Here is a 23,166-nt window from a genome sequence, read left to right on the forward strand (position 1 = left end):
GATGACGATGACGATGACGATGACGATGACGATGACGATGACGATGATGATGACGATAACGATGACGATACTTTCAAATAGGAAAGACACTTTGATTTCACGTAGTACGGAAGCTGCTACATAATTGCTCGTTGTTCGAAACGTTGGCAGTAAAGTGTGCGTATAAATTGATGCGTAATTATTGCTCGATATTGCGGTACGTTCCGTCCGTTTCCAAATTTCTGTACATTTCCGATAAATACACACGATCTCTTGATACGCGTCTTCGGTTGCGCCTTCTCAACGTTTCACTTCAATTAAATATGGCAACGTTTCAATTGTCACGACTAATAATACGCGTAAACGACATAAAGTCATCCTTTGGGTGTTCAAAGTTGCGGTATACTCTTCTCGTAGTCGTTCCTTTCCTTCACGATCGATTCCAAGAGTTCGGTCAAAGGAATAGATAACGTCGAGTCTTTGCGCGAGGATCGTTGATAAAATGTTTCTAATTAGCCCGAATCTCATCGAGTTTTTTCTTTCGTTAATTTATTCATCCTCTGAAGCATCCTCGAGAAACATACTTCTATACGACTCGGCAAAAATTGAACTTTATTTTAAATTTTCTCTACACAGTCTTGCTTTTCTAAATATAAATTTCTCCGACTCCGTTCGCGACAAACAAAATGTACAACCGTAGAAATCCGTTTCACGTTGTTTTCTTCTTTCGCGTAATGTTTCCAAACATCTTCGTCCCCATCGTTAACAGCCATTTCTTTCTCGCGAAGATTGCTAGATAGTGACTGCCAAAATATCATCCGTCGTGGCGGCCGTAGCACGGGAAACGTTACAATCATTTCTCCGTTTGCACTTTTCTTGCTTTCTGCCGGTCCGCGCCGATCCTCGCTTACGACTCCCATGCACGGAACAATCTCACGGAAAATGTCTCTTCGGGTTCGTTCCGCGACACTTGTCGAATAATCGACTGGTTGCACCAACCAACGAGCCGAAAACACGAACGATTCCACTGGTTTCGCTGTTGCTTACGAATCTTTCTCGGCTCGTTGGCTGTTTCCGGAAATACGCTCCACGCAGCTGTTCCGTTCCGTCAGCACGATAAATACCTATAAAGCAGATTCTCAGCACCCAAAGTCGAATCGTTCTCGCGTGTCGAGCAGAATCAGCCTATTCGCTGAGGCGAGATCCAAAGTCGTCTTTTCTATGTCTAGGTCGCGGATCATCGAATCACTTTTCCCCTTTTTCGCGCCGATTTCTGGTGCAATTTAAGCCATCAAGAGCGCGCAACCGATTATCAAGACGAGAGACGATAAGAGCACGTTCGATGAACCAGCCGTGGCCGTATTGTCCCGATTCAATTTCACCGATGGATCTGGAAAAACAACAATTACAAGTTGCTATATGAAAAGATAAATAATGTTGGAAATAAATGTCTAGTTTGTCCTACTTTCGCAAAGTAGGAACAGATATTTTCGTATATGTATAGTATACCTGGTGTAGTGGGGCCCATTCCTGAGCCAGATGCTTCGTCGTCGTCGTGATCGTCGCTATGCGCGTCTTCGTCGTCGTTATCGATGTCGTCGCCTTTTCCTTTCTTCCTCCAAACTTGTCTATCGCCGCTTCCCGAACCATCCAAAGCTTCGTCGGCGAGCAATGTTCCGCTGTCGGGCGCTGATGCCAGCTGCGATTGCAAGATCTACGAGAAATAAAAGCAAACGTTCAGAACCTGCCTCCCATTTGGACACGAAGCTTGCAAGATTGTTAGAAAGAATTAGAAAAAGAAAAGTATGACAATCCACCAAAATAGTCGTAGATGTAGATGTAGATGTAGATGTAGATGTAGATGTAAATCGTGTTATTTTAACTCCTAGCTAAACGGTTAACACGATATTGACAACGTTAACGAAAAGTCCACGTCCGCGGTCGTTGACTCGTTTAATTGCACCTTACACGATGTACAGTCTCGACGTACGGGTTCGTTCACGTTTAGCAACTATGTAATGTCCAGAGCGCGATGTGTACCATATGTAGATCGCAATTGGATAAACGTTTATTTAGAGAGAAAAAAGTAAAATACCGATACTCGTGCGCGCAATGCCCGTGGACCGGAGTCGTTTATAAATCATTCATGAGTTCGTACATTGTCATACATATCGTCCCGCGTTACCTTCTTCTGGTACTGGACGATTTCAAATTGGATTACACAGCTGCGATATGTCTGCAGTCGACGCGACGGGTGTGCAGGTGTGTTGTACACGTAACGAGCATCCTGATTTCGAGACAGGGGAATTATCGTGCGCATCGATGTTGGAACGCGTCTCGACCAGTGATAACTAACCAACGATAGACACGAGCAAATTTAACGCGTTTACGTGTAAATTAAAACCGAGTAAGTTTTTACTCAACCGAAGTTTTTTCACTTTTCTAACCGTTCACGATCAATGAGTCGTTCTAATTAAAGAGAACTTTAACTGACATGAAAAAAGCCCCTCGAGCTTATTCGTGTCAGTTTAATCGGTCTAATTGCTCGCAATAGAACTCCTTAGTTATTGTTCGATTGTGGGGCAACAGTTCCTAGTAGATACAACACTCGGCTCTAAACGAACAATCAAGTTTTCTGCGAATATAGTGTTTGTTTCAGTGACGATATTGCTACGAGTAACAACGTTCAACGGTACCACACGTGCCATAATATTTATTTTTTCTTCTCAATAATAACTCTATAAAAAAGCAGAGTATCGCTGTCTGTATTTCGACTGATTGTTTTTGTTTTTATTATAGTTTTCTGGTTGGTTTGATCGCGAATAATTCTAGTCGTTGTATTCCAAAGATATTCCTGGTAATGGTAACATCGTGTCTGAAGTGAACCGCGAGAGCCGGTCGAAAACGTAACGTGGTAGACTTACCAAATTAATGTGCCTTAATTGGTCAATGAGCACGCTGGTGTTGGTGTTGCCGTAGGAGCTCGTCGTCGGTGACATGGTCGTTATGGTGAACTCGGGGTTGTACCTCTGCGACGTTAAACTCGAGTCTACGACCGTCTTTGTATACCTGCAAACATGAGAAAATATGGGAAATTATCCTAGTGACTCGCCGATTTGCCTAAGCACTATAATCTTTTGTATCGTTATCCATGACGGATAATAGTGGATGGATAGGACCATCGATGTTTAGAATGGCAACACCTACGCATTTATCGCTAGGAAGCAGACATTGTTCAAGTTCGGACATGTTTGCAACCGTTGGACGGCGCCTATGATGGATCGAGTGGAAGAACACAGAGTGTGCATTCGGTTACGCGTTCAAAATAGAAATATCAGTGCAAAAAGTTTGCAGACGTGGAGAAATGCTTTTGTAGCGATTGCTCCAGATAGATAACGGTTTATCAATCATTGATTATCGAATGATTTTAAGGGGTATCCTTACGAGACTCGTGTACACGTGATTCGCGCTCGAGTCCTGGTCTCTGATATCTTCGGTCAAACTCGTAACCTTTCGATTCGTTCGATTATTTTTTCGTCGATAAATTAAGAAGAACCCGATTGTCGTCGGTCGTTTCGGTCACGGACGCCAGCTCTAATTCTTTCTTCTTCGTCGTTCGAACCCGTACACACTCCTATAGCTGCATTCATTTGTTACAATCATAATCATAATCATACGTTTGCAGATGGATCGTGCATCAGGCAAAGTCGTTTCGATTCATTGGCCGGCCCCCAGTAATCTTCCGCACTTCTGTTGCCAGCTGACGAACAAAAGAGACCACGATCAACTAGCTCTGGTTGTACCGTTTCTCGGAACGAGCGCTATAATTTCATTTTAAGGCGATCGCCGATGACCTAGGTCTGCCTTAATAACAGCTGGCGACAATACTACGAAGCTACAAAATTTCATTCGCCTGTCGGCGAATATAAGGAATAACATACCGTTTAGCGTAGGATAGTGCAAAGAAGCAGAGTAAACGTATATATCTACATATTGTACAATAAGTATAAGCGAGTTCAAATTCGAGCTAGTAAAAAGGAAACATTATCGTAAAATGGATGTAAGGAGAAGAGGTCAGATGTGACGGTGGCGGCTTTTTAATAGGGTTCTGCCCTAATAACTATACAACTTGGAATACCAAAGATAATGGTACAAGTATACCATTAGTAGCTTTAAGGGCAAGCTGTTGAGAGTTTACGAGGTACTTAACGGTCGAGTCTCGGTGAACTGTATCGTCTAACAATAAAATACGACTCCCGTTTGCATATCGAATCGACGCTGTTTTCACGCAACTTGATCAACTCGATCGAGTCACGGTGTTGGTTTTTCGAAACTCCTAATACTCGTAAAAGTACTCTAAACGTTTCCTTTTCCTTTACAAGTATTCCTCTCGGAATGGAAGAGTTTATCAGTACTATAGTTTTCAAGTTGGCGAGAATACCGAAAAACACCGTGCGGCTTAATAAACCGTGAGACTCTGTAAAGCCGCGCCAAGCGTTGCCAAGCGACAAGTCGCAATTTGAAGCTATTTGCGTTTAACCAACTGGAAAGCCAGAATCTCCGAGGCATCCGCGGTGCTATCTTGTGCTGTCACTGTACGCGCTTGATATTCACGAGCGAACCGAGAAGCGTGAGGAAAGAATTATCTCCGAAAGAGATAGAGAAGAGTGCAGTCGTTCTATTTACGTTTGTGGCTACGTATTCTCGGACCGGCACATTTGAAACGCGCGCTCTCGCTTCTCGCAAAAGGCATCGCGTGCCATTCATTAGTCGGCCACTGCACGTACACTCGCAGCTCGATCAGATGTCCTGCCTATGAGCGGTGTTTCTTTGTTTACCGGCGATTAATTACGAGTTTTCATTTCTTCTCTAACCTGATCGTTCTAATTTTATTCGCGAACAACCAAATAATTAACCCTTTACACCTTAAATATTTGTCGCGTTTTTGGTTGCCACTCGATAAATTACAAATCATTGAAATAACGACGTTCAATTTATTCTGTATGTTGAAAAGTTTATCCCAATCAAATTTAATTGGACTGATCGGTTTATCGAATCGACCGTGTCGACAAAAATTGATTCGATTATCTTCCAACTCTCATCTCTCTATCGTAATTTGTATCTTTCGGTTTCCCTCGCGATCATTTTTGCTCGATACCCTTTCTTTCATTCATTCAACTTTTACGCCGATGCTTTCTTTTCGTTGGGTCCCTTCGTTCCGTTTGCGACCAAAGAACGCGTCTGGCGACATTTTGATCGATCGTTCGCAGACCAACTTGTTCCTTTATTCATTGTACGCGCGCGAATTAACGTCGAATTGAAAAATGATCGATCGTGCTTCTTTGTGCGCGCAATTGATAAATTAACACATTTGCCGTAGCGGCCGCAGTGGTCGTCGATGAAAGACATCGAGCCTCTTTTTTTTTTCGCGCAACGCTGCTCGTCTACGACCGACAATTGCCAACTCTAATTAAAACATTTTTAAAGTGTAACCCCACTCGTAGCACTCGCCTGGCTGCGCAGGGCACAGGGTTTAATTTGCAAACTTTGGATGCTGTCGTGGCTTGCTAGCAACGATACCGAAGAGGAATGTTTTCAGAAAATTTCAACTGTGCTTTGAAATCCGGTAAATTTTCGATTTCTACCCGACAAGGTAAAATATTGTTTGAATAGCTCTCAAAGATAGAGAATTTCGTTTCGTAGTTATGTACCCTGTAACGGTTAAATACAAGTATAACATACTTTTATTTACAGGGAAAGAGAGCTGATTTAAACGAAAAGAAGCTATAATTCTCGTCTCTAATTAAGTCGATCTTCGCATATCTCGAGGATCCTCCTGAATTCTGTTTCGTTAAATGCCAGCCGCGCGTCTCTCGGGATGTCATGTTCGCTCTGTGAAACTTCCGGGTTCGCCCAAGCGTTCGCTCACCCTTTTGTCCCTATAGTTTACTATTATTTTCCTTTTCCCTCTTGGCGTAAATTCCTGTTCGTCGGTCGTTCGGTAGCCTCTTCCTCCAGCTTCCTTTTTTCTTCAATCCCTTTCAATGTCTCTGTGTCTCGATTCCGATTCCACCCCGTCACTTTCTCGCGCTCTGTTGCTCGTTAACGAGCATAATTCGCCAGCGATGCAATCTTGCTCGTCCAGAAACGCGAACGAACAGAAGCAGCTCGAACAGCAAAAACTGGTCTACAGCGATCGAAAGCTTTCGAAACGAATCGTGCATCTCCACCTTCCATTCGGATATATCCGATTTAATTACTCGCGCATCTTTCCACTGCTTCGCGATCCCGACGGACATATTTCTACAAGCCGTAAATTCAGATCCAATCCATAACACGTTCGGCACACTCGATGAAACTTAGGCTTGAATTTTCCAAATTCAATTTTCCCTGTTCGTTACCCAATTAGGGCAACGCGGGGATTAACCACTCGTTATTTCTACATTGTACCTGATCAAATTTTTGCGCAATTTTTCCGAACAGATTATTAGCCGACGCCGACGTCGACGCCGACGCAGTACAAGGAAGGTTGGCTCTTTCTTCGGCGCTGCCAACATTCAATCATTGAGATGAAAGGAAACACCGTTGAATTCGCAACGACTGCAAAAGGATGGAGGGTGGGATTAGAAATTACGCTAAAAGGATGAATTTTCGTAACACTAGGTTATCCTAGAAGCGATGCGCTTTTTCCAAGAATGGAGCACCAAAGTTGAATTCCATGTATGAATACCTGTTCCACTTCAATCGATATCGTTACGAATCTATCTCTCGTAAACTTGATTACAGAAATTCCAAACGCTATTTCCGAAAATAATTTCATAAAAGGCTAGTACGAGTTAAATCTGTTCATATGTAACTGAAATCGTTATTACTTGAACGCGTTGCATCAGAAATCCATTAGTAAAACACATCGCTCTGCTAAAATTTACTTATAATCATGATTAATCAACGTTAGTTTAGAATATTCTAAATTTCGGCCAACTGTTGCACAAGTAGTTGGCTAATTGAATTTTAAAAAGTACATTTCAGGCACGACGGCTTGACCATAAACTGTTGCTGTACATGTGTAGGACCTTCATTTTTTCATAACTCGATACTTGATACTTACGTGTCTAACGTATCAGTATTTTTTTCTTTCTATAACTTAAGAAATACATAACAGGCGTTGCCATAGTTAAGAAGTTACAGTAAGCAACGAACAAATTTATCTTCAAAGATTTCGGTAAATAGTTACAACAACACGGATTCGGGAGATTTATGCAATTCAGATGCACGATAAAACACAACACGCGAAGCACGGGGTCGATGTTTTCTGGTTTGCTGAAGTTAAAATTTATGAGACGAGATGTGGTTATGGTTACGCTTTGTTACTTTTGAATGAACTGTGCAACAAACATTCATTATATTAAGTGTATTGCTAATAATCTCTAAAATTATAACTTCATTTCTACTGTAAATAAAATAAAACATGCTGTCTTCTCAATTACATACGAGTGCGATGTTTTACACGTTATTTGTAACGATTCTACATGTAAAAGTTATGTAAATATTTTCATAACGTCCAGTGTATTTTAGTCTAAAATTAAAATTGGTGTAATAAGCAAGGAAGGAGGGTGTCACCGAAAGAGGAACGCGAGGGATCGAGTTCGAACGAACAAAGATAGAGATCCGGAGCGAAGCTGTGCAAGAAAAGGAACTAAAATGGCTGAGAGAATGCAAAACAAAGAGCACGATAGGAAGAGGATAGGGTTGAAAGAGAGGGTGAAAAGGTAGGAGAGAGGAAAATAAAGAAAAGAGACGACAGGTGTGCTGTGTGAAGGTAGCTTTCGTCCGCGTGATTATTAATCAACGAGGCGGCCGCGACGTGGCGGCCCTTTAAGCCGCCGTCACACCAAAACGAGCCAGTCTGACCGCTACGCTACGCTGGCTGCCATTGCCTACTCTCGCGATCTCATTTTTATTTTTCTGGCTGAGCATCATACGGTGACTTGCACGAAATTAGCTCAGCAACGCGATCGATAAGGAATCCGTTTAACCCGTGAGCTGGGCTATATTCGTATTTTATTCGACTACTAATCGATACTTTGCTAGTCGAACGAAACTGGAAAGATTATACGTTTTCATTATGATTTGTCTCATTTCAAAAACAATTTTTCATCGCGGCAATTAACAAATCTCTTGAAACGAGAGTAGAAAAATAGTAGAAAAAATCTACCACTTCTCTAACGAACCGTGGGAAGGAAACTGCTTCGAGATACTTGGTAAACAGGATTGGAAGGTGCTGTATAAATCGCGGACGATTACCGCGCAGACGAGAATACCGCTCGCGTGCCATGGAGCTTGAAAAGCTCGGAACCATCACCGACGCCGACGCCGACGCCGACGCCGACGCCGATGTCTAGTATCTCACGGTAGAAATCTAAATGAGATTCGATCCGTGCAGGAAGCCTAGAGCTTCCACGATTCAATCCTCGTAGCCAATCGGGGGAAAAGTGAAACCGCCTTTCTCGCCCTCCGCGATAATTCGATTCGATCGTTCCGCAGAACCATCTTCCTTTTCTCTACTTTCCATTCCCTTCTTGTACGGTTCATCCTACTATGACCGTACGCGACCTTCTTTCGCGCAAAATAATCCCAGAGAGTATGATTTACGACGAGCGAAACCGCCCGTAACATTCATCCAGCAAAGTGGCCAGTATTGCTGTATTGTTCGCGTCTAAGGGAACAGTGTTGCGAATCGAACGGAGAGTTGGACCCGTCGGATAATAGCTCCGAATATATCGTCAGATCCTATCAGATCCTATCACAGGATGGGCTTAACCGAGCTGAGTCCATTTCACGCAGACCTCGCATTAGCGATCAGGCCGGGCTCGCGTCTACGCGACAAGAATAATTTCTTAATTTACTCGCACGAAACATGTACCCACTCCGTGTTAACCACTAACGCCCTGTTAATTCGCGCGACTATCTCGAATGTAAAACTACGATGAGAATTCTGAAATCGCGAGAAAGGGTCCGTTTACGGCACGGTCTGTTTAAGTACAACGACAAGAAACCGGACTACGAGGATGTACGTGCCGTTGACGTCGAGGCCGGATACTATACAGGTTTTTAATGTAAAAGGTCCAGAAAGCGAGGATGAGTAATGGCGCACAAGATCGAAAAGCGACGAAAAATAAACATCGAAATAGACTACGGAAGAGAGCCGAGAAGAGCAAAACGATGCAAACGAGTAAGAAAGTAGAACGCGAAAGAGCGTCGGGAGGGCTGGGCGGTGGCCGGTTTCTTCTTGTAAAAAGCGAACAATAAAATTAATTAGATTCCTAATGGTTAGCCTTACGACGCGGCGTGAAACTGCGTACTTTTTCGACTCGAAATTCAAACAACAAAATCCGTACTTAACGGTGCTGTTTATTTGTCAGTTCGAACGTTTTAGTCGATTAAAACGATTAAATGTAAAATCTAACTCGTGTAAATCTCTAAGTGTAAAGAGATGAAAAGCTGCAATGCGGAGGTGATTTGACGCAATGGAAACAAGAACGAGAAGAGACCATCGATAAATACGGCACGTGGAATGAGGAGCGACCAAAAAGTCTCGCAACGAGGTCAACCAACGCGAAAAATGGAGCGCTAAGATGCGCAAAATAGGTTGGTGCACGAGTTGAGATACGAAAATAGGAAGCTAAACGGCCATATCGCGCATACCAAACGACATCCTGTATTCGCATTAGCGCATAGTTTATGTTATAACAACTCCGACATTTTCCGAACTACTTTTAACAAGTTCGATTTGCAAACGTGAAAGTGAAAGTGGAGAAGATAACGTAATTGAAAAACGTATTACGTACGCAATGCCTTCGCTATTAATAGCAAATGATAACTTTGCGAGACGCAAACTCGAAAAGAATGAATAATTTATGATGCTCGATGCCGTACATGGAGGAATCGGAGAACGAGTATGCGATTTCGAACAACAAATTACTTGTCGAAAGACGAGTACCGTGTATATACCCGAGAAACTTTTGTATCGGTTCGATTAGCGTTAAAAATTTGACAGTTTTCGAGACGTTTGACGAGTGACATCGATTTTGTGTAATTTTCATCGTAAAAAATCTGCAAAACGAAACGAAACGAAAGTCGAATCGGAGTCTCCTCGAAATGTTGGCTCAGCGGTCACCTCGAGCGATGCGTGGGCGGGAAAGCTAGAAGAGGAGAAAACCGAAACGAAACGCGATGCCCGCGCCACGGACGTGATACGGATAAGAGGAAGGAAGGGGCGGGTGAAGCACCGCGAGGGGTTGCGACAGCAAAGAGAACAAGAGACGGAACGGAGAATCGGAGTAGCCTGTGGGACGCCGAGCCGCCAAAGAGTCTGGCAACGAGAGCAAATGGGCGCCGCGGCGGCGACGGCGACGGCGACGTCGGCGTCGGCGTCGGCATCGCCCAGTTTCGACTTTCGCCCGTGTGCGACGCGACGGGTGGATGCATGCACGCCCGCCTAGCCTCTCTCTACGTATACGAGAGGAACAGAGGAGACGACAGGAATCGAAAGAGATGTAAAACGCAGCTCGATGCCGCGGACGTGGCCAAATTCTTCGGCTACGAGGTCACGATGTCGCAACAATCTCTATGCTATTTTTCGCATGCTCGCCACCATTCCTTTTTACACGTTTCGCTCCTCGCGTTCTCACTCTTAACAATAGACCACGTTAAAAACTATTTCGTCGAGGATCGAGAGATTTAGTACCGGAACAAGGCATTTCTATTGCAACGTGGGATTAGTTAAACTTGGTATTAGAAATTCCCGTCTCGATCCGATGGAACTAGATGAACAATCGAGAGGCACTCGTTCGAAATCCAAAGTCTGGTCACGCGATGCAAATGTCCTTCCTCCTTCACCCTCTTTGCACTCCTGATGCAGCTCATTTTTGTCCGATACGTCTACCGAGCCGATTCTATCTCGAGCTGAAACTGTACACTGGCCGTCTCTGATAAAGAGAGAATCGAGAGAGAAACCGAAAACAGAGTCGAAGAACAAAGAAGAAAACCGTGTACGTGCGTGGAAATTGTTCCTAAACGATGACTCGATCATCGACAACCATGTCCCTTTCTTGCGAATCGTTTTCGATGCCAAACCGCCTATCGATATCTGTTTAACCGCGAACGCGATCGGGATACAACGCTGTAACCTTCTTTAAATTGATATTATCACCCGCTGCTAGTCTACGAGGTGCGACTACGTGTACTCTGCGTTTATATTTTCAATGATTGTTTCTAACATCCGTACGAGGTACTCGACTGGACCGTTGGCATTGGATCGAAAGGTTTCATCGTTCCGAGGAAAATGGGCGACGTTAAATCACCGCGGCTCGTAAAAGTCCTCGTGCGAATTTGAATATGATTTTAATACTTGCGCTCGCAAAGGCATAAAACCTCGAAGCAACACACCGACGCAACGCGACGCGAGGCGTTTGTCGTGATAATTCACAGAGCTACCGATACTTTCTTCAAAACCGTCGAATAAAATGCCAAGTGTACTCACTCTCCGACGTGTTCGCCGTTCCAACATCGTTTGTCGGGGTATTCCTCGCAGATCGTGTCGGCTAGAGTACCATAGAAGGTCCGAGACCTGACGACACTGGCCAAGAAATTACCCAGCTGCACGTGCAACTGCGTTTGCAATGTTCTATGCGTGAGAGGAGGCGCAGCTGCGTGCATTTCGAGGCTCCCCGACGACGTCGACTTGCCCGTTGCAGCTGTATCCGAAGGTGTAACGGTCGCATCGCTCGATGCCGATGGCTGCAGCTCCGATCGACCACACACTTTTCTCACCTGAAAAACACGTTGTCGTTACTTTTTTCATTGTTCTGTACGGTTGTATGTATACGAGTAATACAGTGCACGTAATAAAAAGAAAAGACGGCGATCAAACCAAGGCTCCTCGAGCCTCGAGGTAACGTCGCACATTTCCCTATTTAATTGTTTATTTCGCTACTACTACTCATCCTTTCGCTTCGATTACCTCTTTTTCTCTAGGTAACTACTAGTAGCTTAACTAGTAGTAACAGCTAGCAAGTTACCAGTATTTTGACTTAAAATTCAATGTAGTCTAACGGAGTCTGAACGTCCGTATAGAAATGGAGAGCACATGGTTGTCTAGTTAATTACTCGGGAATGAAAGTCTCTCGGTGGATTACCGTTAATTTTCTTTTGAATGCGTATCTCGAGTTTCGTGGGGCGATCTATCGGTACGTCCGCGACTCTTGTGCAATTGCAAGGATATTAGAGGATATAGAGGACATTAGAGGATAACCCTCCAATCTTTTAATCTTGTTCATTTGAATCGCGGCGTAGAAACGGAACACGTTATTATCTTTGATATTCCGGGTCAAGGGTGACCTTAACTTAATTCGTAACTTGCGTGTTCGAGCAACGCGTTTCACCCGGCGTAGCAGGCGTTTCCACGCCGCGATTCAAATGAAGAAGATTAAAAGATTGGAGGGTTATCTCGTGATAAGCGAATGCATACCGAGACGGTACCGTGAGCTTTTCGAGTTGCCGGTAATGTATGATAATGGGCGCGTGGTCGGGGACTTGAAACGATTTTCTATGTCGATGGAACGATGGAACACGATGTCTCGCGAGACTAGGAAGCGTAGGAGATGAAGCGCAGCTCGTCTTTCGTTTGCTTGGCTTTCGAAAGATGCTTTCGTCGCTCGTTCTATCGTTGCGCATACCAGAGTATGCGTACCGTGTCGAAATGATCCTTGAAAGATTTCTTGCAAAGAGAGAAAAAAGGATTGAAAGGTTTGAGAAACGAGCGAAACCACGTCGAAGCGTTTAGCTGTCGAACGTCGCGTCGGCATCGAGGCAACGACCAGGCCCGAAGAAATAATTGTTCCCCATAGTTTTCGACGCGGTAGCTCGTTCCCGATAATCGCTAGTGTCAGTACGAAATCAGAATATTCTCGTTACGTGATCATCGGCGGTGACGGTAGAAAAATACAACCAAACTACTCGGGGAAATCCTGCGACTGCGATACCACTCTCTCGTTTGCGTACTGGTAGGATGGTCCTGGGAACAATCGATACCGAGATCGTTGTTACCACGAAATCTGGCCGACGAGGGTGGCGAGGGTATCGATAACGTCATTTCGATAACGAGACGAGAGGGTGAACGAACGAGATCGATGCCGGTGTAATCGAGCAACGTGCGTATCATTAACAGGGATACCACGTGAAATCTTACTGTTGGCTGGTAATGCGATATTTCTTACGTGTTGCGACGGTGATTCGTTTAAAGCCTCTTCTATACTTCCTTCCTCCCCCGACAGCCCCTTCTCTCGCTTCCTCTGTTGCCACCTACGCCGACGAGTCTTTCTCACAGGTGAGTCATGGCTAAATGGTAATCGAACTTGCGAATTCGATCCCATGGAAGACCGCGGTAGGAACGACATTCAGGCTGGGGTTGGGACTTGTCGTCGAACGATACCCGTCACCTGATTTTACCAAATCTTTACCAACTAGCTGTCCTAACTAAAAATTAATAACAAAATGGACGTTACATTTTCGCAAAGCATGCACATTGTAAAAGGATATCTCGATTTCTATACCCTTTTTTCATGAAAAGGAATATAGACGCAAACGATATTAAGGTACGCGAGATGTTCGATGGGAGATGTACATATGTACATGTATACGTACTACATTCGATATTGAATGAAGGCTTTATAGGTTACAGACCCGAGAAACATGAATACACTTATCGATGCAGAAATAATATATGCTAAACGAGATACATTTTTTTAGTTGTACGTACTTTTACTCGATCACGTTACACCTACCTATCCTACCTATCGCACCTATAGGAAATGTCGAGTATTTCAATTCCTTCCGGCGACAAGTGAAAGTCGGAATTTAAAAGATTCATACCGCTACGATAGGCATTCAAAAAACTCCTGCAGAGAGCGTAAGCCCTGTCTTTCAATGCCGATGAATAACGCATCCTGCTCTACCTACGAAACAATACCACTCCAAAGGTCCTCAACTACCCGCGCTTATGTTCTGTCCAGGCGAGTCGAGTCGAGTCGAGTCGACTCGTGGGCAAGAATATACAACACCGCATCTATTCGAGCTTTTTTCGTCTTGTATAATAAGCCGAACAAACGTCAATCTCTGTATATTCGTATCTACGAAATTTTACCTGTACAAAACAGTACGTTTAGGCGCAAGTGTAAAAAACAAAATATTAGTAGACAAGAACAGGAACGAGGCTCGCATGGACTGTTCGCATACAAATTCCTCAAGTTAACTGGATTAAAGGCGGAATTTGAAGGATTCCCATCGCGGCATACCAGACGTTTATTAAGGCAGCACGTTATACGCGTTCCTCGACTCAACAATGTTAACACATAATAACGTCCTCTTGCTTCTCGAAAGCGTCTGGAAAGGTGTCATCGTTGCGTATACATCGGCAGAGACAAGTTTATTTCATGTCAGACTTCTATTAGCCCGGTAACTTGGATGCGAAAGCAGACAGAGAACTCGGTGGAATCGCCGAGCTGTTACTTCATTCTCCACGGATCACGTGCCAAGGTAGACGAAACCGACGCGACGATGCGATGGGGTCGATTCTAACAATAAAAGGAATCTGTTTTTCGTTTCGCGTCAACGTTGAATAAAAATTAAAACTGACAAACGTAAAAGGAAACACGTAATTATGTAATCGTGTTAGATTATACTTTTGTATACCTAAGAATACCTCGACCAGCGCACAGCAGCGCACAATGTCTGGACCGACTATTTGGGTTTATAATTTTTATCGATTCAAGTTTATTGTATTCGCAACGCTAGGTGCCGTTCTCGTTAAGGGTTAATCGTCTGCATTATTCATGATTATCGATCCATCGTGTTACGCATCTTTCTAACGTAATCGTGGATCGCAATAACGAAAGCAAACATTCGTCCCTTTCCATCAACGGGGTATTAATAACGGATAACTATACGGATAGCTTTATTGCAGTAATAAATATCGATTACCGTGAGAAATAAAATCATTCCAGATTCCATTCATAAGTCGTTAACTCCGTTCACTGATAAACGAAGCTGCGAGTAGAGCGATGTTAAGCATGGAGAACCAACGTCGAAATTCGATAAGGTAAGCTCTGGTTCTACCGTGAAATTAATTTGTCTGTTTCAGCCAGCTTGGCCACAGTCGAAAGCCTCGTTTATCAACTTGACGTTGTTTAAACCGACTTGATTTGTGCAGATACAAACGAGATAGATCCCTCCGACGAGAACAATTCTAACACGTACACTGAAGTATTTGAATTTCCTTCTTTTATTATTCAGCCCCCTTCGGGTTGCCGCAATTAAACTGAGATACAGTTAACGTTAACTGTACGACTATCGCTATATGTATAAACTATCTTCCTGTCCAACTTGTTATATTTAACCCGTAACTCGTCTCCGCTGTCTACTTTTGATGTCAATCGTGTCGATCGAACTCGATCTCGATAAATTTTAATTCGGCCACTCGAAGCGCACGGACGTTCTAATAATTCAACTTTCACATCGAGTTTCCCAGCTACGGCGTGTTTCGCCACTTGAAGGGAAACTCGAGACCTAGGGAACTGCATTTCCAAGTCACGTCACTGCTCGACGTGACTCCAGAGGAGAAGTTGTTTAACAGACTGTCGCGTAACGCGTAACCATCCCTATCCTTCGGTCAGTTGGATAAAGAAGAAAACGAGAGGAACAACGACAGCCCGATTATTCATCAGTACAAAGTTCCGCCAATTGAACCGCGTTGACGTCAGAGACGCTCATCCATCGGTTAACATACGTTCTTCGACTTGGCGCAAACTACTTGGCGGAAAACTAATTTCAAGTATACAAACATACGACACAAAATATTTTCGAATAGTATCGGCAACTGTTGTGCCTAAGGAAAATAAATTACATTCTTCCACTTTACGGATGTTACGTTTTACGTTACGGTCAACTTTGTCTAACCAATTAGCCTCCACACATTCTACTTACTCCCGGTACATATAGATACCGTTAGCGTATGCATATTTCCTCCTCTGACTCTGATTGTGAATTCGATGGTCGATGGTTGAGCGGATTCTGAAAGATGACGAAAAAATTACCCAAACAAAGGTCGTTCCTATTATCGAGCCAACAATTTGTTGACTAGCAATTTCCCAGTAGCCATAAATGTTGCTAGCTCCAACTCTCTATTAATTACCCTCAAACTCTAAAATCGGATTGATTTAGGCCAAGAATTCGATTTACCCAATTTACAAGAATTAAAAGCGAGCATGCCGGCCATGGATAAGATATACATAAGATCATGAGCGTCAAAACCTTCCGACAGAATTAACCGCAATCGCGAAACTTAACAACGTGGAAACGATGGTCAAAATAGTCGAGCGACTAATTCAATTCCTTCACTTAACGTGGCGCGAAAGGCGACACGACGAATGGAATATCTTATGAACACTAGAAGTGACCGTTCGTCAACTAAACTATTTTATCTTCCTTTGTAAATATATCTATGTGTGTTTACGTTCGCAAACGTTGACGGTGGCGATGATAATTTGCTTCGTATCTGTTCTGCTATCTTATTCGACTCTCAGTTTCTGCTCAACGTCGGTATGCGACCGCAGCTCGTGGTCCTTCCGAGGCTTTCTCGTCGTGTAACTGCGACGCACTACTACTATATGAAACCGCAAATTAATGCGATACAGTCGGTAGACGATAGGGTCATAGAGGGATGTAAAATCAATGCAAAGCAATGTATTCCTTATACCTAGCTAGGTAAACTTAAACTGCTCGGTTTATCCTTTGCGCGAAACAGGTAAAGGAAATAAATGAAAGTGAATACCAGTGCATAGCAGTTGAGCCGATTTTCGTTTTCCGGTTGCAGAAGTAAGTAACGTTTATTTGGCAAAAGTTGGATCGACGAATGCGCAGCGACGTGCTAATATTCAAGCGCGAACGAGGTCTTTTGAAACGACAAAAGAGAAGAGAAGAGGCGCCGTGAGAAAGAGGAACGAAGAACAGATAGAAGAACGAAAGGAAGATGCAACGGCAAACAGGACGAGAGGGTGGAGGAGAACACCACCCCGCGGCGCGCCCATTGCATTCCACGCATCCTTCGCCGCTGCAAGCCGCTTTGACTCGCCGACCGTAGTCGAGGATCGAACTCGCATGCTATCGATTGTAGGTATTTTGCAGGGCCGACAATGCTTCTACTCCGGTCTGGCTCGACTCGCTCCTGCTTTACTTCGAGACTTGGGCCTCGAGGTCGAGGTCTGCCTTTCGAACTTCATTTCTCCAACGTTTCTCTGTCGTCGAGTGAACCGCATTCTTTCGAGATTTACCCTCTCCCATCGACGCGGTCTCCGCGAATTCGTTCGTCTTCGTGTTCGCGATACGTTAGAAAACCGTAGCACCGTTACGTCAACTAATCGGAGGACGAAAGTGTGTCCATGTCGATACGTCGATACGTATGTACATGTATGTACTAGGTATGTATACCTGCATCTCTCGACTCGCAATTTTACGAAAAATCTGGATAACACAGCGACGCAACTACGAGTGTTCCTAACTATAGTCACGGGTTGTATACGTTTCCACGGATCGATCGTAGCCTTTACTCTTTTTTCCGCGCTATATTTTGCAAGAAAACCTCTGGTTCGAAGCCAGCTGGTACGTTCAACTCCCACAATCGATTCTTAGAATACTTTCCGTGACGATATTTCCGAGATAGGTGTTCTATAAGCATTCACGATAAAATTCATATGTCTCGAGATAACAGCGATCGAACATTGCACCCTGATTTCGTTTCCAAGTATTCGCACTGTAACCGAGGCAGGTTACACGCTTTGTTTTCTATTGTAGTTTGCAGCCAACACGATTTACCCTTAGTAACATATAATATTCAACCGTTATCGAATTCTATCCAAGTCGAGCACGGCACACGGCCTTCTCATTAATGCCAGTCAGCCGCAGAACCCAAGTCGCATAGACAGCGTACACTAGCTCGTTACCGACGGTTCGGTTCATTCGATCTCTGTGAACCACGATAGGCTTTTCTTCTCTTTTCGTCTTTTCTATTTCTACTGCGACAAAAGTGGCCCGAATCGACTGAAAATCCACTCGTAAGCCTGTCTCGATTCAAATAGAACGTAGCTGCTGAAATCGATTTCCTTTGGTCTGCAACTATTAAGCCTCTTTTCGAGAGGCTTTTCGATGGCCAACAGGTCTGACCTTTCTATCTATATGCCAAACGATCCGATCGGGATAATCGAGGCGAAAAAGAGACACGTTGATTCGGTTGCTAGGATCAAACGTGCAACGGATTTTATATACGTAGTTGAGAATACCGCGAGATGAAATTCAAAGTGTCTGTTTTTCAAGATAAAATACGACCGCTGATTCACTCGAGGCTTGGCACCGCGAGACCGTTTCATCTCACGACGAGCAGCCAAACTAATGGCGCCACGAAGAACCGCCAATACGGCGCGGCACGACGCACCGACGCCGACGTTTCCTTGCGGTGCCGTTAGTTTCCATGCTCGCCATGCGCTGAAACGATCGCGATGTCTAGCTCTGATCTAATCGAGCTAACGAAAGCAAAGTGTTCGAGTTAATTGCAATGATTCGAGAATCAAGGAAAAATGGTTATTCAATTTGTTGACGGACGAAAAAGGGCGGCAAGAACGAGATAAAACGGAAAGAGGAGAACATGTAATCATCCCGGTGCAAGTTTATCGATCGTTTGGATAAATCGTCGTTGATACGTCCGCAGTCACATGGCAACAGCAATTTCTCGTTTGCCATTCTCCCACTTTCCTCTTAACCCTCTCCATCGGTTATTCTATACTCCGTCCTGGTCCCTCTCGACTGTCTGGCCGGCCGATTAATGAGACGGATGAGGATGGAGCACGCGGTCAGACGGAAAAGAAAGAGGAACGACGAAAAGAGAGTCTAATAGGGGGAAAAAGGTGGGCGAATGAAAAAAAGATACTTTCATGAGACAAGGTAAAGAGGTACGAAAGAGGGAGGATCGATAGAGACAACGAGAGCCTCGAAAAGGTGAAGAGAAAGAGATAGACCGAGAAAGGGAACAGTTGGATGTGTGCAAGGTTCCTTCGAGTATAACAGGTTCGCCCGAGCTCTCTTTTTAAGGAAGACTGTCTCTCCTTCTTCGGATAATAGCGCACGCGAGTGTCTCTCTGTCTAGGGATGGGATCAAATTTAATATGTACTCGCGCATCAAACAAGATTCCTTCAATTAATATAGATTTCACCAATCGATCGATCGATGAACCAATAAAAGAGGACGCAACGTAAATTCAAACTTGTTCGATTAAATAACTACGTGTATCTAGGCTACGACGCGACGTCAACGCCGCAATAAATTTACACAGTCGCGTCAAAGTCAAGTTTAGGTGTTACCGAGGTGACGTTCGATAAGGGTTAACAGAACAATGTATTTGACAGGTGTTTGGATTATTTTGTCCAGCTCCTGTAGGTACTGGGTAAATAAGGTGTTTGATCCCATCGCTATCTCAGTCCCGCTGCGCGTGCACGCAAACACATTCGAACATGTTCCTTTCCGTTCCTCCGTATAGCTTGGCTTCCTTTGAGTTTCGCGTGCCAACGACCAACATCAGGCCTGGTCCCCCCTGTCTCACCGGGACTCGATATGTGTCTTTTGGGAATTCAAGCTGCGGCACTCGAAGAACCCGGTTGCCTCGAGACACCCTGTAACACCGGTAGTTATCGAACCAAGCAAATTTCTCATCCCTCGAGAAATTATCAATCCGCATATCGGGGCAATTAAAAAGATTGCAAGGTGGTTCTCGACTATTTATCGGCTCGTGGTTCAAACTTGACCAACGTTCTCGCGAACATACTCGACCTCTCGATCGACTAGTTTCCAGATATACAACTATATAGATATAGATCGCAGTGTTAAATTCTGCTTCAAGTGTCTCCGCGTTACGTACAATTTTCCAGACGCCATGATGCTTCGATGGCTATCCAACGTGTTTCCTGCAGTACTGGAAACTTGCTCGACTCGAGTGCCGGTTTCTAACACGATCGATCGATCTCTCTCGAGTACTTTGAAATTCCATCCTAAATCGAGGACACCGTCACGTTCGTAACGTTCGTAAACTGTGCCAGACTGTTTGTTCGAATGTTCAAGTTTGACCAACTTGTACGCGCAAGGACGTCCGTAGTCCGTACAGAAATCCATTAAACTTTTCGCGATGCTCATTTGTAACCGTATTTACGAGATTGCTCTTCCTTGCTTCCTGAGTTGCTTCTTTGCTTCCGTTTTCCTCTTTCTGCGAACGAGATACAGATTGGAAAATCGTTGCGCGCAATTATTCCAACTAGGCACCGAAAATACCGATGGAGGAATGGGTCATTGATTCCTCGGGCGGCATCGTGCCAATACTTCTTCTTCCACCACCTCTTCGCGTTCGTTTTCCTTTTTTTTTTTCGGCGGTCTCTACGCGTCGTTCTTCGTGGGTCGTGGATGCCGGATGATTATATCGGCCGCGTAGGAGGCTGGAGCGAAGCCAGGAAAGTCGCGGCTAAGTCCGCTATACCTACGTAAACTCCATCAAACGTACAAACACCCACATAAACAACGAAAAAATATTTATTGCTTGGCCTGAAATCGAGTCTCCCGAAGATACAGTTTCCCGAACTTGTACATCACCGTGGACGAATATACCCGAATACCTTGACGAGTTTATCAGAATCTGTTCTTCGAAAAATCTTTTGTTCGCGTTACAATCGGAACAGAAACACAGCACTGTAATCAATCGATCGACCTACGAGGTTCCGAATTCGCGTTGCCTTAGCCTCGTCTGAGATGTTGTCGTCGAAACTTTGATTGTCTCGGAAATTCGGTTATAGATGTATGATTGTACATCGAGATACGCTCGGAAACGTCATGGTCAGAATTTCGATTGTTTCGGAAATTCAGTTATAACTCTGTACCGAAATAAAAATTATTACCCATTTGGATGGTTATCGCTTCGGGTATTACAGTCGAAATCACAGCAGCTTGCGTTTCAGTTTTGACGTAAAGTTTTCTTGGTTTCGGCACCGATATGTTTGCCACGGTTATAATTTTAATACGTTCGGCCAGCGGACAAATGCAACGCATCAGCGATAATTATCGCTAGGACACTGGATATCTAAACAACGATAGACTCCTAATTAAGATACTGTTACGCCGCGGCCATGCCGAGTCACATCCATCGACGCGCATAGGCAAATGAATCGACAACTCCTAGAGAAATCGTCTGGTCTATCTGTGCATCTATCAGCCAACTAAATTGCTGTACACAGACCACGATTATCCGAGAGTATACGGCCCAGACGTATTACGTTTCACGTTTAATTAACCGACAGCCTCGATACCATGTAAATGCGCATATGCAAATCAAGCAATAATCTCTCGACTATCCAGTTTCAATTAATTAATGAACGTTAAAGTGAGAATTGCAACGATTTAATGATTTCTCCGATCGATTCCTACCGTGACTTTGGCGATCATCCTCGTACTCTCGTATACCTTGATCCAATCATACCGAGAGTTTGAAATGGGGCAACCACCCACAATGGAAAATATTAAGATTTTCGAACGGAACAGACTCTACAAACGGAGCGTCGATCGGAATGGCATGGCACGCGTGCGAATAAAAATGCAAAAGACCATTCTCCGGTTAAGAGGACAACGAGCATGCACCCTGGCGAGGTCCTCGCGGTTCTCGATATTCTTTTCCGCGCACGTATGACGACGACATAACGTCGGTGCACCAAATTGAATTCGACTGCGAATTCTTCGACAGTTCACCGGGCAGTTCCATCTCTCCGTGATATGAAATGTCGACATGATCGTGCCAGAACGACCGAAATGGTCCATTCGTTCCATTGCGGATAAAAGTAAACGTTAACCATATCAAGGATTTCTCGAATTGACACGATCCAGATTCCCTATTGTTCTCGTCGAATAAATTCAGCGAGCACCGATAGAAATTCCAGACGAAGAAGAAGAGCGAGCAAAAGTCTCGAGGTAGAGGGAGGAAGGTAACGCCGAGCATCGAGCACCGAGCGCCAAGCGCCGAGCGCCGAACGCCGAGCGCCGAGCGTCGAAGACCTTCGTATTGTATGGAGATAAGGGAAAACAAAAAAAGGGGCAAGAATCCAGACGGCGAGGAAGAGGAAAGGAGGAACACTGGGAATAATAACGAGAGATTATGATTCCTTTGCTGCAACCGTGGATCAAAAGAGACGCGAGCTTCTTTACTTGTTTGCTCGTCCAATTAACGGAACGCTCGAGAAAAGCGCCCATAGAAATCATTGGGCGCGATCAAGAGTACAGGAAACGAGGTCTATAGGCGATGCCATTCGTACGTAACAATGCTTTGTATGCCGTTCGAGGCAATAATCGATCGTTGAATAACTGTTGTTGTAATCAACGATAATGTTCGCGTTACAAGTACCGAGTGGAAAAGATTAAAGGCGCGCAGGAATAATAACCGCCTTTCGGATCCAATTGATCGATTTGGTTCTCGAGTCAGACATCGCTCAGACGTCGAGGATGCCATTTAAACGCTATAAATCTAACGACCGTGAAAGTTATTATCGCGACGATATAAAATTATTTTGAAATGTTATTCAATCGTCCTTCGGTTATACTTGTCAAATTTACTGGCTTGCATAAGTCGATTACACTTATCACGCATAGAGAGGGTGCATAAAATCGTTTCCGCGGTGATACAGCATTTTACTCGATAATGAAATGATTCAATAAAAAACATAATAGTCTTGTTCTTCGACTCGAAAGTTTATCATATACCGGGTATCCGGCAAAGGTTTGTTTTTTGTAGGTATTTAAGCTGCGAATAAAGAGTTTGATCAGCAGAAATGGGAATAGGACCCGTGACTTTCGACTCGTTTTTAAGGAAATTGTCGTAAGGGATTCCTCGAGATCGGCGCGGCGCGGACGGTCCCGATCCAATGACCGAGGGTCTGATTGAATTTTCGCGGAAATTAACAAGAGCGAGCTCGAAGAAGGTTGAATAACGTGAGGAACCGCGAGAAGCTGAGCCGTTCGAAGACAGGTATACGCATACCTACACAGAGAAACTT

At 44.2% G+C, this 23,166-nt stretch overlaps 1 protein-coding gene across 1 annotated transcript in view; it reads right to left on the bottom strand.

Moving 5' to 3' along the window:
• Positions 1-891: 891 nt before the first annotated feature.
• LOC128890266 (division abnormally delayed protein) overlaps positions 892-23,166 on the bottom strand; it is a 40,594-nt gene continuing 18,319 nt past the window's right edge. The window contains exons 5-8 of the mRNA XM_054148598.1: positions 11,522-11,811; positions 2,904-3,048; positions 1,489-1,693; positions 892-1,369 (exon numbers count right to left, since the gene is read on the bottom strand). Coding sequence (XP_054004573.1) covers positions 1,263-1,369; positions 1,489-1,693; positions 2,904-3,048; positions 11,522-11,811 — 747 coding nt within the window. The 3' untranslated portion in view covers positions 892-1,262. The remainder of the gene's footprint in view (positions 1,370-1,488; positions 1,694-2,903; positions 3,049-11,521; positions 11,812-23,166) is intronic.

Source organism: Hylaeus anthracinus, unplaced genomic scaffold, assembly GCF_026225885.1.
Source record: "Hylaeus anthracinus isolate JK02 unplaced genomic scaffold, UHH_iyHylAnth1.0_haploid 12000, whole genome shotgun sequence".
NCBI classification, from domain to species: domain Eukaryota; kingdom Metazoa; phylum Arthropoda; class Insecta; order Hymenoptera; family Colletidae; genus Hylaeus; species Hylaeus anthracinus.